Source organism: Phaethon lepturus, unplaced genomic scaffold (genome assembly GCF_000687285.1).
Source record: "Phaethon lepturus isolate BGI_N335 unplaced genomic scaffold, ASM68728v1 scaffold9513, whole genome shotgun sequence".
NCBI lineage: Eukaryota > Metazoa > Chordata > Aves > Phaethontiformes > Phaethontidae > Phaethon > Phaethon lepturus.
This window is the reverse complement of record NW_010528364.1, coordinates 27120-43225: the sequence shown is the minus strand read 5'-3', so window position 1 is coordinate 43225 and position 16106 is coordinate 27120. Positions and strand designations below refer to the sequence as shown.

General features: G+C 39.4%; 1 protein-coding gene across 1 annotated transcript in view; it reads left to right on the top strand.

The window, feature by feature from the left end:
* Positions 1-16106, top strand: part of ARVCF (armadillo repeat gene deleted in velocardiofacial syndrome) — a gene marked incomplete at its 3' end in the record, with an annotated part of 51417 nt that overhangs the window by 10093 nt on the left and 25218 nt on the right. The window contains exon 3 of the mRNA XM_010283654.1: positions 8474-8973. Within this exon, the coding sequence (XP_010281956.1) occupies positions 8474-8973 (500 nt within the window). The remainder of the gene's footprint in view (positions 1-8473; positions 8974-16106) is intronic.

Here is a 16106-nt window from a genome sequence, read left to right as displayed (position 1 = left end):
GAAATACAGAAGGGAGTGAGGGTAGGGCTCAAGAACACTTCCAATGTTTCTGGAATTTTATTCTGAAATTTCTGAATTTAGAAAGAAAGAGATAATCTTGTAGAAGAGGGCTAAGTTACTTCCCCCCCCCGCCCCCGTTCCTAAAAAAGAGTTATGACTGCATTACGTTGTCCCAGAGCCATCCCACACTAGCAAGGTGAAAAAAGGCATTTGTAATCTGTGAGACTTCTGACAGGACTGGTTATGTGCACATCTGCCAACAAAAATTTTGAACAGCTGTTTGGGATTGCAGACAAGCTGATATGTGACGGTGAAGGGATGCCTCGTTATATAAAAGCTGTCTCATGAGGTGTTTGACAGCCTCAGCTTCTGATCCTGTGTTAGCTGCACACCCTCAGCTGCATGACCAGGTTGTGCTGAACCTCACTGAAGTATTTCAACATTTTGTAAGACCGGATCATTATTTTCTTCTGTGCCTGTATAAAGGGGAGATAAAGAGCACCTCTGTTGCACTTAACGTAACTGAAGTGACCAGTCACAAATTACTTCTGGTTCAGTCCCCTTTACAAGAGATGTTCTATTTTATGCCATATTTTCTGATACTAGTTGTTTACGCTGGGCTCACAGCTGTCATCTCTTGCATTTGGAGAAAAAGAAAAACAAGCTTGGTAAGAGAGTCTTATTACTCAGCTGAAAGTAGTCTTCTGAGTATGAACTTGAAAAACTTGCGTACTTTGTGTTCCAAGCAAACTTTTGTGTGTGCCTGCATGAAGTCATATCTTAAAGATTCATGTTTCGATATGATTTAGTTCTCATTATTTTCTTTTTCATTTAGAGTAGTTTCCAGAGCTGTAAACAGAGTCTGGAACCCACCTGCCTCTGTGTGTGTAGATGGTCTTTAGACTTAATGCTTCTGACCGAAGGCTTCACTTTATCAGCAGTAGCTGTCGGTGGGATTTAGGCAGGACTTTTTGCTCTCTTGTCTTGGAGCGCTCCTATCTGGACATGTTATGTCATTCATGGTTTCATTCTTCACATTTCTGGAAGTTCATTTTAAAGCTAAGTGGAATCAAGCACCTGCAAATTGTCATCTATATTTAAAAAAAAAAAAAGAGAGAAAGATAAAAGGTATTGGGGCATATCTCCCAGAATGGCCTTTAAGTCCCTTGTGACATCTTTGATCTTGCAAGCTTACCAACCAGTGGAACCACATTATGGGGCTAAAGGGAATACCTGCAGCCGACGGGTGCCAAAATACTGATCAGTCTATCAAACTTTAATTGGTGCTCCCCTGCATCTAAGCAAGTTTACAGTTCTCGTTAAAGACAGTCAGGCAGAAGTGCTTTTAAATTTTTATTAATAATTTTCAAACTGTATGCATGATGAATAATTAAATGTATTCTTAGAACATACCCATTTGCATTTTTAAAGTGGTTGTTTTTTAACATCCCTTTGATATATTGTTCCTTGCAGTTTCAGTAGGATCAATTCAAAACTTGTGGTTTACGTCTCTCTTGTTTTTTCCACATTTAACATGATCAAGAGGCTTTGACAAGTAATTAGCCTGACTGTGGCAGCAGACTTTAGCTAGTGAGAACACAAGAAGATTGTATGAGGGCCTCTTTATAAGTAGTTACTTTTTGACATTTCAAAGAAATACTTGAACAAGTCGATAAACCTGCATTTCAGATATGCTACTGATCTGTGAGAAACTAAAGACTACCAATAGTGCTTTGTACTAGATGAGGGTGATTACTACTTGATTATTCCTCTGTAGGTTTTTTTTTTTTAAATAAGTTATTCCATGTGAAAATTACTAAATGAATGTGATAAATTGATGGCACTTTTGATTTCAAAAAGTTTGTGTGTGTAGAGTATGTATAGCAACAACACTGTTAGAAGCTTTTCTGCATCGTGCCAACTTTCGGCTTGGGCACCTTCATCGTGTTGCAAACAGAATTCTTCTGTTCATTAACTCACTGCAGAAACTTAAGTTATTCTCTCATTTTCTTCCCAGTAAGTGCTGTGCTTATTTGTTAATAGTCTAAAGGTACAATAAGGACCCTTACTGTCCGTTCCTAGTTTTGATGCTGTTCTGAGAGGACTGAGTGGAGGTTTCTCTTCTGAATCTGCAGTAGTGAGTCTCACTCCTTATGTGGTAAGGAGCCAACCCAGCTGTGTCTGGAGGGGATCCTAGTCGAGGGGATTACAAGTGCACATTGTTCTTTCCATCCCTTGCTTGCTCCATTTCATCACAGAGATAAATATCTATCGTGCTTTCCTTCTGTCATTACCAGCCTCATTTTAAGCTACTTATATTTCATCTTAAATTGGGGAAAAATGTGCTTCCTCACAAACATCTACAAATCCAGCTAAGTGCACAAAGGCAGCATTCCCTCTGTTGGCTCTTCAGTGCTTGTGGCTCGGTATGTTTCTTGTGTTCTTTCATACTGAGTCTCTGCTCTAAGATGTATTATTTTCTGCAATAAGAATACGTGGCCCTTAATGTTATTTTCCTCAGTACACACTCTGGTTTGGTTTAAGTCAGAGTGCATAATAAGTTGGGGTGAAACTAAAGGATTTGAGGTGTGTCATATTGATTTAATACTACTCAAATTTACTTGTGAAGGTATTTACACATCTTTAATTGGTTTTATGCCCCTTTTTCTTAATTTGGTAGGTTGCCCTTATTAAAGTAGGGAGTGTTTTATTACTGTCTTCAAAAATACGGAGTCTTGCATTGCTAGGTGTTTTATATACAGTCCTTTCCGAAAGAGAAGCAGGAAGTACTGAATATTGTTCATTCACAAAAACCATCCCTACTATTATATGAATATTTTTAATCTTTAAATTGAACTTAACACAAATGAGCAGGAAAAAATGGCAAGTCATAGACTCATCTTCTTTTTCTAAACTATCTTCTGTTCAACTTCACATTTCTTGCCTCTGTGGTAATTTCTTTCCAGAGTGGATCACTACAGTTTGCACTTACACTACCATTCATGGGACTTCTTTTTCCCTAAAAACTTTGGAGCAGCTATTGCCGGTGTTACTACTCCAGACTAGACAGGATATGAATTTTTCATATTGGCTAAATCAACAACAGAAGAGTTTTCTGCTGTTAAATTTTCTATGACAGAAGCCTGATCTAAGACACTGAGACTATATTTGGTGGTCACTTCATGGTCCAAATAATAATTACCAGGAAACAAGCCAGATTTTAGATTCAATAACTGTAACGCTAGGTCTCTCTTGCTTCTGTTACGTATAGACAGTGCGAGAATATTGATATTGCATATATGTTAGTCACATTCTGCTTCTGGTCTCCTTTTTCAATCTAGACTATAAAGGCTTATATTTGTGTATAAACTTTCAGTCAGCACTTCTGGCCTAACTTGACCCATTTCAACTGTGATCTCACAGCAGCACCCATGCAGACATCCTGAGGCTGGGGAAGATACCTATCGCTGTAGGTAGGCCTCTGGTTTAATGACCAACCATAAGTGAATACCAGGATGTAGGCAACATTGAGATGTTGTCTAGTTTGGAGCAGGAGTGTATAGACATGGGGTAAAGCAAAAAATGCAGTCAGTTTGGAAAAGATTTGTGTTTTTCTGAGGCTCCTCCTTACAGTGAATTTTATCTCAGTTTGTTGATCTCCTGGTAGGAAGACTGATGTGTGGCTGAGTTTTGTGTGCCTGAGTTTTATGTGGCAGGTGGAAACCTGAGTCAGCTCATCCATTAGCAGCTTTTAGGTGGTTCCAGTGAAGGGGTTGTTGGTGTTTTAACCATATGACCCATAACTCAGACTTGTCTCAGCAGATGATTCAGTCTGGTTTTGAATCCTCTTGTGTGTCCTCCGATCAGGGAACAGAAGCTGGCAAAAGTAGGACCTCATTCTGCAAAGTGTTTAGATTTCCTCTTCAATGTTTGGCACCAAGTTCTCTACTGAAATCCCAAGCCTTTCTGGTCTTTTATCCCAAGCAGACACCAGCTGCACATTGTGATGAACATATCACTTGTATAAACTGTTGAGGCTTAAATGTGTAAATCCTTCACCTGTTTATTCAAATGTGCCTATGTTGAAGCCACAAGGAAGATGATAAATTCACAAGATCTCTCCCAGTTTTTATCTATGCTAGGATGCGTTCTGATCAGTTCCCTGAGACAGGTGATTAGTGAGACCCACAGCATCCTAAAAACTCCCTTGCTACAAACAGATGGAAGGCAAGATGCTTGTAGTCAACAATTCTGGCATATTACCAGATCTCTTCAGTCCCAAGAGTAAAGAGCTGTTGTCCTCCTGAGCACAGATGACTGTATCTGCTGAAGCTCTCATTAGCCCTTCTTCTGTCTCAAGTGTCTTGTCTTTGCAACGTAGCTGCTCTGCTGGTGTGAAAGCGAAAAATCACATTTGGCCCCCACCAGTCCAGCTCAGAAAGGTGATTTCTTTACTCTCTCTGTGTATAAATGTGTTGCCGATTTTAGTAATTTGTCTTCAGAAACTGGGTGTGTTTAACTCCCAGAGAGGTACTTGCTTTTGACTTAACTGTTTGACTAGTCTGCACTTCTATGGTCCCCAAGCCCCCTGTTAAAGGAAGGGAGATGGGACTTGACCTGGGCCAGACCGTCCTTGCTTGCGCAGAGCGTGGGGGGATCTCTGTCTGCCAAGGCAGCCAAAGGCCGTCTGGCAGTTCAGCATTATGCTGCCCGATCAGTTACTTTGCTCCTTTGCAGATGATCCGCTTTGATAAACTGCTTCCCTTTAATGCTGTTAAGCAATGCCAGAGCTGGCGTTTAGAGCTTCCCTTGTAAAATTTGTCAGAGTTTTTAGATAGTTATTCAGGGTCTTGAAAGGTCATGTGTGCAGGTGTTCTCTTTGCTGCCAGTTAAAGTCGTTGGGTTTTGTTACTTATGTATTTAACCAGCAGCTCTTGACATTGTTTCATCCTACAGAAGTATGTTGGATCTGTCCTGTGTGGGCTTATTTCAGCAATAGTGTTTCTTGTGTTCATCCTTTCTCTACAAATACTTGAGAGACACTGTCTTGTTTCAAAGCAGTTGTCTTTGTGTACTAAAATAGTCATGTTAGATGTGCAGTTCTTTTTTTTTGTTTTCCCACTAAGGAGGTGGTCCAGCAGAATCTGGTTGAGATTGACAGGAACAGTGTCATAAGTGAATGGTTCATGTAAGAATGAGACTGTTATGAGAATGCCAGCAGTTGTTAAAAGTCACTTATAGTTCAGGGCCTGTTTTCTTGAGGATGCTTTGCTTCTGCTATGGATTTGGGGCCAGCAGTATGTGTTGTGGTCAGCACTTCACCACAGAGCAGTAGCTGGTGGGTTCTAAGCAATGATGTCCTCCCCACCACCACCTGCGTGATTCGTCCTAAACCATCCACAGCTCTCCGTACCCATGGCACTCGGGAATGCAACCTCTTCCCCGCAGCATGAAACACTTGGCATCTTCCCATATCCTGTTCTACCCCAGCTCTGAGCCCTGGGGACTTCATCAGAGAGGCATCATCAAAGGCAATGATCATCAGAGCCTGTTGGCTGTCTTTGGTGCATCAGTAGCTTTGTATCGAAACAATGGAAGAAAAAACGCCTTTTTAAAAAAAACTTTCTTAGAATAAGTAGCAAGTTTGGATGTGATGTTTTTTTTTTTAATGAGTGGTTACTTCAGGTATTCATATTCATATTTAATAACTATTGATTGACAATTCAAAAAAATTTGTATTGTTGGTACAAGAGTGATCTGGTGCGCTGTCTTGTCGTGACAGTGTTGCAATTTAAAGACCTAACTCTGAAGATTTATTTTGGGCAAATGTAATGAAACTGAGGGGCTTTATGTGGCACAGGGGAGAGGATACAACATGAGGAAGATGGGCCCATCCGTGTGGTTCTGTTTGGAAGGCTTTGTGGAAATAATGCAAACAAACTGCATCCCAAGACAAGAATTACATTTATGTATTTGCACGGATGAGAAGGAGAGAGAAACTTAATTGTGCGGGTGTAGTTGAGGTGGTGTGCAGTTACCTTGTGGGCAGCTCATAGGACTGAGGTGTGCTGAATTGCGAGTTACCAAGTCAAGCAAGCAACAGCTGTGCAGAGGGCAATTATTAAAATTAATCCTTTGCTATTTTTCTTCTATGCAGTCAATAAGAATTTTAACGTGAGGATGAGTTTGAGAAATGAGGGTTTTTTGTAGTTTTAATGCGGGTTGTCCTAAATTTGCATATGTAAAAATTAGAATTTCGTTTGAGGAGTAGTTCAGGGGTTTTGTTATTACTTCTGCCCTGTGTATATGCACAAAAGTAAATCTTCTCAATGTTGTTACTTTGTTCTTCGAATGATGGAAACAGCTTTGTTCTCTAACAGAAAATACAACAGCTGTCCAGACATTGTAAATTACTGTGTAGAGCAAGTACTGAATTATACATACACAAATAACTGCATCGATAAAAGGATTTCGTCAGATTCATTTGGAGTTTTGGATACTGGCCCATTTTTATCCTTTCATTCAGTTTATGCTTTAGAACAGCAATTAAAGCAACTTAAAGTCAGTAGAGGCGCTTTTAACATTAAAAGCGTTAATTGTACAAGACTAAGTTCAGTCTCCACCTCCGGTTGCTCTTCTCCCCAGAGTCTGGTTTAATTAGCAGTCCCTTTGGGATAACAGCAAGCTCCATTTTCTTTCTGAGTTCTAATGGTCTGTACTTCCTTCTGACTAACAGCAGTCAGTGCTTAAAATGAAAGTTTTTAAGAATGATTTTGTAGCAATTAAAACCACTTGCTTGACTGAGATAACTACAATACTGAGATAGTAGCTAATCTGTCCAGGAAAATACAGTAGGGCAAAAAGCTGCTGCTTTTTTTAAAAAATAAATATATATCTAAGAAGTCGGATTATGTTAACATCTATTAAGAGCAGTATTGGGGGGGGGGGGGGGGGTGAAGAAGAGACATTACTAGACTTGAGGTTTAAAACAATGGGAAAATTGGAATTTTGATTTGGGTCCCCTGTGGGTCACCTCAGCTCTTGATCCTTCTCAGCCAGGTTAATGAGGTGGTGTGAGCCTCAGGGGCAAAGTCTGAGAGAGGATGGATTGTGAACTTCAGAGTGTTTGTGGGAGTTCATAACTGTTAGGTGTAAGTCACCTTATTGCCCCGTGGGCTTATTCACAGACAAAGTTGAAGAATTTGTGAGCAGTGAGTCACTGTGTGCAAGCCTCGGACGAGTGCGCTGCACACGCACTGAAGCTCCCCTGCACTAACTGTGCGTGTTCTGGAGGACGAAAGGTGTCACTTTGAATAAGGAATGAAGTATATCAGTGAATCTCAAAAACAAATTCTGAAGTTGTAAATTCCTTTCCTTACAAATCTCTTGCAGAAATGTTTTGTTGTTAGCAGCTAGTTTGTAGGAACTGATTGGGGGGGCGGGCTGTGGGGTATGGGGATTTCTTTCTGAAGGTGAGAGATTATAGTTGCAGCGGTGGTTGTTAAAGAAAAAGAAATATTTGTCAAACACCAGTTTATTTAATTTTTTAAAAGAATATGGACATTTGTAGTGTGAGAACGTGTGCCTATGTTAGAATATTTTCAACTGTGTTGATTGTAATTTCGCCCTTTGTGTGAAATAGGACAGTAATAATCTAAATAGGTGTGTTAGCTGGTTGTGACTGACCTTACTTCAGTTACACACAGTGAATTATGGCACAATGAGATGGATGCCATTCATTCTCGTGCTGTAAATGATCTTAAGAGTGTCTAACATCTAGGTTAGTTGCTGATCTGGAGAGGAAAGCTCGGAGTCCTGGACTCGTTTTAGGTGTCCAGCAAATTACTCTGATCTTAAAAGTTGGACCCAGGTCTTCTGACCATCAGCCTCTTACCTGTATTCCAAATGATTCTGTACAAGGTAGATTTTTATTACATGCTTGCATTCAGGACTTAGGTTTTCCATCATTTTTTACATTATATGTATTGATGAGTTCACTTGTGTGACCGTCAACGTGGAAATGTAGTGGAACTTCTCAGACTTGCTGAAAAGTGTCTGTGGTCTCTGCCCAGGCCTTGAATGCCTTTAATTAGAGTTTTGGTTTGTTGAAGTAGCAGCATTAATGAAGCTCTGTGTTTCCTACTAAATGTAATCCAGCTCTATCATAATTGTTTTACTAAGTGACCAAAATGAAAACAATCTGTTAGATGAGTTGCAGTTCCTGTCATCATTTTGTTGCTAGCCAAATACTGTGCTGTACTCCCATCACTGCTGAGTACTCAGCTATGGTTAATTTTCAAGTTACTACAAATAAATTATTTGAAAGTGTAAATATGCTGCCCCTAATGATGTTTCTGATATTAAAAGGTTTGCTCATAGCTGAAATCTCCATACTGACTCAGAGGTACACAGTGTTTAAATGTGCTTTTTTTTCCCTCCCCTTTCTTTCTCTTGGGACTGCTGCTTCTTACAGGGGCTACGATGACCCCATTGAGACAGAAGTGGTTGAAGAGCGGATCCCTTACCTTCATGGTGGCTACGCAGCACCACTGGCACAGCCAGAGAGAGGAAGCATGGCTAGTATTGACCGTCTGGGGAAGCGCTCCCCCTCTATTGACAGCATTCGTAAAGACCCCAGGTGGAGGGACCCTGACCTCCCTGAAGTAATTGCCATGCTCAGCCACCCTATTGATCCAGTCAAGTCTAACGCCGCAGCCTACTTGCAGCACTTGTGCTACGAGAATGATAAAATCAAAAAGGACGTGAGGCACCTTAAAGGGATACCTATCTTGGTGGGCCTACTTGATCATCCAAAGCCGGAGGTCCATCGTAAAGCCTGTGGGGCTCTCAGAAACATCTCCTATGGGAAGGATAATGAAAACAAGGTGGCTATAAAGAACTGTGATGGGATCCCTGCATTGATCAGACTATTGCGAAAAACAAATGACATGGAAGTCAGAGAGCTAATTACAGGTCAGTGTCTGTAGTTTCTTTAATGAATTATTCTTTAGAGGACTCCTTTCAGCTTCAGGAACAAGAATTTCTGGAGATTAGAGCATCGAAGGAGAATTTAGATCACTGGTTGCAGCTGTTTCTTTAGTTGCACCACAGTTGTGGTGTTAGAAAGCCTAAGGCAAATGTGCCCTTCAGGAGGAAATCGCAATGATCTGTGTATGTAGCACACTTGGGTTTCCCTGGCTGCTGAGAGATGGATGATGCTTCTTGGATGTAGCATGCAACTGCATGTGGTTGAGTTGCTGAAGCTTAAATGAGTTATAGCAACTTCATTGACAGGTAATTTGTAGTGTGCTTGCCCTCAGTGTGTTGTAATCATGAGGTAAAATATGCTAATCTGAAACTTTCCTTGTTAATCTCTTATAAAACAATCCTGCTGCCATGTCCCCACTGCTTCATATTGATAGAACAGTCTCCTCAGGAACACTTCCAGCCCCTGGTGCTGGGGACTTCGAGGCTGTATATAAAGTTGTGGCACTTCTGGGCTGGAAAACTCAGATTTTAAGGAGTGTAGAGTCTGTTGTTGAGATGCTCTGGACACAGGGTTCGTTTGTTGCAATAAACAGAAAAGGGAGAACTACATTTTGAAGTTACTGAGTTCATGCACACTTTGCAGGGAGTTTTCAATTACATATAACTCCATTATTCAACCTGTTTTTTATTTGAACTTAGTCTTGGACATCATCCAAAAAGAGTAATAAACTATATGCCAAGTTTCAAAGTTCAGCCATTAAGTGGAGAAGGGTGGAAAAGTATGTCAGCTCTTAAACTGTGGAGAAATATATTGTTCTGCAGTCTCCCATAACTCATGAGGAGTGAAATGGATTTCTCTTTCTCTTCTCAGAAGCAGCAGGGGATGTTTGGATGGAGACCAGGGCAGTTGCAATGACTTTCAGTGCCAGAACAGAATTTTTCAGAAAGTTTTCAAATTGTGAAAATGGGTCCAGGGCTGAAACTGTTTAGCTAACTTATCAGTGTTGGATTCTCCAGGCAGACCCTATTGCAAACATGGATTAAGCCATTAGAAGTAAACCTCATAATTCTGTAATCGCCTCAAAAAAATTATAGTAGCTCTCCAAGTTTTTACTAGTAATCATAATTCTCTGAGATGAACAGTGGCCTTGGCCGTTCCAACTGTTCTTCCCCAGCCATTATAGGATATTTAGCAAACTACATCTAAATATACATTCTAGAAACTAGCAGGGATATTATTCCAGTCTTTTTCCGGTGAGCTAGCAAAGGAGAGCTGCCTATTTTGGCAGAGAACCTCTGAAGTAGCATGTGGTGGTTGTGCTTTGATTGCTGTCTGTGCTTTGTCTCTTAACATGGAAACTCTGTAGGTAGTATTTATATCCCATTTGTTGCGCTCATTTAGTATGATGGCTGACTTAATTTTTTTATTTTAAATAAAGAATATCTGTTTATCTACTGTTCTAGTTTACTCAAAACTCGTTTCTGGAGTGCTGAGAAGGAATAAATTTATTTCTTTAGATTCAAGAAAGGAGAAGCCAGTCTATAATTTACTCTGAAGGAATATCATTATAGTGCTAAGTGCTAATCAGTCACTTCTGAGATGACAAAACCAAACTGCATGTTTTCCCTTTTCACTCTAAATGGTGATTGCTTAGATTTCCAGTTGATTAATTAGTTTTACTGTTCAAATGCATTTTATTTGACAGTAGCTCCTGATAATTAAATACAGTATTTTTATTCCGCTTTGGTTTTTGCTACTTAAAGCTCTTTATTTCCCCTTACTGAGAAACACCAGGAATACTGAGGGCATTAACTTAAATAGATGTCCAGCAACAGGTGATGTGCATTTAATCTCCACCTAACCAGGAAGAATTTCATTCCACTTCTAAAATGATATCACCAGATCTGGTGTGAGACATTCAAGCATCAATATAGAAAAGGAGAGTATTCCAGCAATGCCTCTGAGAACTGATGCTGGTGTACTTGCAGTCAGTGTTCAAAGCCTAGACTGATAATGTGGAATTGTCCATTCGAAAAATGAGGTCTAAAAGTCAGCAGAGAGAAACAAGAGCCAACTTGAAGTGCAAAGGGAGCATTCAACCAGAGCTGCTACAAAAAGGACTGTGTTTTGCAGCCTCAGAAATTCAGATCACAATTCTGATATTCTTACGGTAGAAATCTTGACTTCCTATCAGAGTACTTTTCCTTAGTCATAAACCAAAGTCTACCTTCACAATGAAAGATTTTTTTATTCTGTCTGGAGTGAAATCTCTGGGGACTTCTGCAGCAGTGGGGAAAAAAAAGGCGGGGGGGGGAAGACAACAGCATACAGGGTTTGCTTGTTTATTTCTTTTAACAGGCTGCAAATTCAAGTTTGGTATGACACATTGATTTTTCTGTGGTTTAATATTTCTTAAACTCAGTACTGGCTGCTTTTTGAAAGCTGAATAGTAATCATCAGCTGGTCATCCCACATGTGGGCAAATGATAAAATAATCCTCTTTTCCAAAGAGATTTCAGTAATTTAAAGAAATTGATGTAGTTCAGAAGTCTGAATTCAAGAGCGCTTCAGTCTTGAAGTTTTGGTTCTCTGGGTGTCGGACACTGCCTGCCTGCAGGACAAGAGGTACATGGGAGGATGCAGTAAGACACATTATTTGCTGCTGGAGAGGCTGCTTTCTGGCAAAAGAGAGCATCATTCCCATTTAATTTGAGAGTCAGTCCTTGGCTTTAGTACAGCTCCATGGCCTCTCATTAACTTGGTGATCCGACACAGCAGCCACAGCTGTCCAGAACAGTATGAATCAGGCCAGCCAGCTGGGTCTGGTCAGTGGGTTAATGGAGTGGGAAAAAAGCCACACCAATATGTTAAAAACACATACGAGGTAGATGCAGTGGCAGGGGAGCATGAGGGAGGAATCGGATGTGTGATGCTCAGTGCTGAATGAGGGAGAGTTGATGTGTCGGAAGTGTGTTCACTTGACTACTTCCCAGAATATATGTTTTGGAGAACGCAAGTTAGGCAAACGTATTGACATGCAATTTTGGAAGCAGGCTCTGTACTGGTAAAACACTACTGCCAGATTAAGCAAGTCTGTAGCTTTTTCTTTCAGATAGCACTGGTTTTAGCAGAATTTGAGAACCTTCTCTGGATTAATGCCATCTCTGTTTTACCAGACATTGTTGATATATCTGCACATGGCACTAAAACATGATGTCCCTCAAAGTTAGATGGATATGAGGTATGTAAAAATACCTTCAAAACTCAGGTTACATTCATAAAATACCACAGATCTCACTTTTCTTTCTTTCGAAAGTGTGGAGTTGCAAAATACCTCCCATCTACTGCATTGAGAAAAGCTTGATTTAACTGTTAGAGTGTCCATAAGTAAATCATGAGTAGAGTTGTGATGAGAAATATCCCACAAAACTCTTCCTTGCATCCCTTTATAGTCTTGAAACTGTACTGCTGAACTTTCAGTGAATCGTTTTCTTGAGAAACCGAGAGAAAGGAGGATTAAACTGATAAGGAGTTAAATCTGTTCCAGTAGAGAAGCTGCAGAAGTTTTATCTTGAGTGATAAGTTGTTTTTGTGGAGGAAGTGTTCTCATCAGACATGCAAGACCAAAATTCTATTACATTCTTTGAACAGCAATCAGAAGTTGGTAGCTTTAATGAATAATTTTGTTCTTTGTGAGCACATTAAAAGTAATTTTGTTGTTTAACGACATTGCACTGATTTTAAGTGGTGCAGAACGTGATTTTCCTGATGCTGTATGTGGCCAAACTGGTTTTGACTGAAAAATGATTGACCTTCAAAATGCTCTGCAGAAGAAATATTTTGATCTAACACTGTATTAGAAGCTTGCAGAGTGATCAACTTGCTCAGAATTCACACCTGGGCATTTGTGTATCTAAGATCCTGTCAGCTGATCACACACTAACTTCTCTTTTAAATACCATGCTGTCTTGAATTTTCTGATTACACATCAGCTTACTCCTTCCATTTTCTACTAGAAGGCTTGTCAGAAGAAGTTCCCTTTTCCTGGTGTATTCTATGACACAGTAGTTCATGTTGAGGTTCTCGACTTTACCATGACTTAACTTGAAGCAGCACAGCTCCAGTCTTCAGGACTTAGAATGATAAAAACAAGTCTGTCAAACAAATGCATACAGGACCAACATGCAGCAAGAAGTCCTTGGTGAATATGATGCGGAGCACTTTTTTTTTTCCAAATGGTGAATTATTCGGTATGGACCATAGATGGACAATTAAACAGCTTTTTCTAATTTCTTTGTGACATTGGATTTTTGCAAGTAAGCAAGCACAGCAGGAAAAGATTTCCCTTGGATTTCAGAAGATAATAGCATGTATGTATTCTCCCACAATTCCTTAGGAATCTTTCCACAGCTCCAAGGAGGAGATGATACAGGAAATTAGGGCTGTGGCCCTAACCGCTTTTTAAGTTACGTCAATCGTATCGCTAATGTTGATAGCTTATAGTAATTTTTAATATATTTTACAATAATCAGTACTTTTGAAATAAATACTTGTAGCTGTTGTTCCTGCTTAACGTCCTCAAAGAGTAGAGGTAATGGTTGTAGTTAGAAATACGTAAGTATATTACAAATAGTATTTATGAATAAAATAAAAATTGGTCATTATTGTGATTATCTTGTGAAAAGTAATAGTTCATCATCTTTATCTAGTCTTAAAATTCATGCAATCTGCAGTCAAAAAGCATAGTGAAAATGCCTGGAAATTTTCATTTCCCTTATGCTGCTGTGTTAGTGACTTGATTTCTCTCAAGTGATAGTCATTTGAATTGATTAAACTTGAAGTCTTAAAAATAGTATTTCCAGCTTGTTAGATCATTAATGTGTTATGCTAATAGAGACAGGGAATGTTTTTATGACATGGATGTCAAATTTACAGGGATTTTAATTTTTTTACTCAGATTTTCTCTTACACTGCTAAAACCTGCAGTGTGATCTGAATTTGTTAACTTTTTTTGAAGTTTCTGTGGCTGTCACTATCAATGTGTTTTCTATGGAATTTTTCTCAATAGCTGAAAGGATGCTGGGATTTAGACCTCTGTTTCATAATTTTGAGTAAGAAAAATGTGTTGTCACTGTTCATTTTCTGTATCCTTTCTTGTGGAAACCTCGAATCGGAATTTTTTTTTTCCTCTGCCTTTGGAACCACAAGATTCCCTCATCCCTGTTTATCCTGGGCTACCTTTCTGTTAAGTGCTGCACATTTTCCTTTGCTGAGTGCTGTTCAACAGAGACATTGTTTTGGTTTTCCTCATGCAACCATAAGACGACTATTATAAGTTTAAGTGGTTTGTCTTTTTTGAATAATTTGAATAGTTTGTGCTTTTTTTAATGGCAAGACTGTCTTGTATTCTTCTTCACAGTTTGTTGGAGTTTTCTATGAAATATTTGAGAGATGGGAGGTAGATGAGAAATGGAAAAGCTTGTGAACTGTTGGGGGTTTTTTTTCTTCAAAGAGGATGGAGAAAAGGCATTCTGTTTAACTTCAGTCCCTGTTGTCTGGTAGCCATTCAATGAGATCGACGGTCAAAATGTGTTTGCCTTAAATGGTGTATTGCATAGATTTTAAGAAAAATTCTGGATAAGTATGTACAGGTAGTTCTCTTGGTCTGGGTGGGGTTACTAGCATCAGCGAGGCAGACTTGTGTGTGGTGGATTGGCAGGTTAGTGCTGTTTTCAGTGTCGCAATCCAGTTAGAATGCTATTGACTCCCAGATGCATTTCATCTCTTGAGGTGACTACTGGTGAATGAGGATGTAGGAGAAGAGGGAGTTTGGAGGTGATGATTTTATTTTCCACATTGGGGTTGAAGGTGTTGAAATCTAGACACAAATATCTCAGTCTTAAAACAAGAAAAAGCTTTGAGCATTGGAAAACTCTTGTGCAATCCTGTAATATTAGAGCTCTTGGAAATTTTATAGGGGTTTTTTTGCGTTTTAAGTATATGTCTGCCTGATTGTTCCTAAGCAGTGAAATCTGCCTTTGTAGTTTCACTGTGCAGATAACACATTCACATTATGTCACTCTTCCAGGAAAGGGGAGAAGGCAGAATCTCATTTCAGGTGCAAAAGTAGTATGTGCATTTAAGGAAGGAGCCCTTAAATATGAGGGGCTGTTAGATTTTAAAACTTAGCTCTTCCACATACAGATGATTTTAAGTCTGCACCTTATTTCCAGTTGCAATATTTTGCAGTTTCACAAGAACAGAAATGCAGGATCCTTGCGAACACTGTACTAGGTTCTCATTTGATGCCGTCTTTTCCTCCTAGTGCTTTTTTTGACCGCTGCAAATACCGAATGCTCCGCTTACGATCCTGTGAGGGAACCCTGACATAACCCTCCAGAACCAGGGTGTTGTGCGCACACTGTTCTCAGTTTGAATTTAGGTTTGCTCCAGAGATGATTTTCCTGGTATTCATCTATTTCGTTGAGTGATGGATGTTTGGATTTTGCATTTGAATTTTGAAGTACTGAGTCAGCAATGCATTTAGAGATTTAATTGTAATTATTATTTTTATGTCAGTGATTCTGATATGCTTAAGGAATTGGTGTGCAATAACTAAAGACTCACTAGTGAAGTATTTAAAATTAATTGGGTAGCTTATATGTCAGCTCTTATAGTCGTCTTAGAAATATTGACTTGCGTTTGTTTCTTGCATGATGTATATTTTTGAGCCAATCTGTTATGAGAAGTAAAGGCTTTCTTCCACAACAAAATGGGGCCAATTAGCATTTTCTGCTTGTTTTGGTTTTTTCTTATTGTCCATTGTTTTCTTATTGTCCATTTTGCAGTGACAAAGGTGATTTATTGTAATGGGTACGAAGAGAAAATTAATTCGTATTTCACCTATATAGTCTTGTTTGAAAGCTAAAAAAAGTAGGTTATAAAAATCTCATACAGTGTGTTGTCTGTGAAATGCAAGGGCAGTAGGCCAAAAAAGCAATGTTTTTGAATGGTTTTAGAAAAAGACTGAAAGAAACATGGTGTTCATTCTGTCATCTGCCCCAGAGTTTCTTTCTTAATTAATACGGTCTCCTCAGTCTGAACAGATGCCTGGATT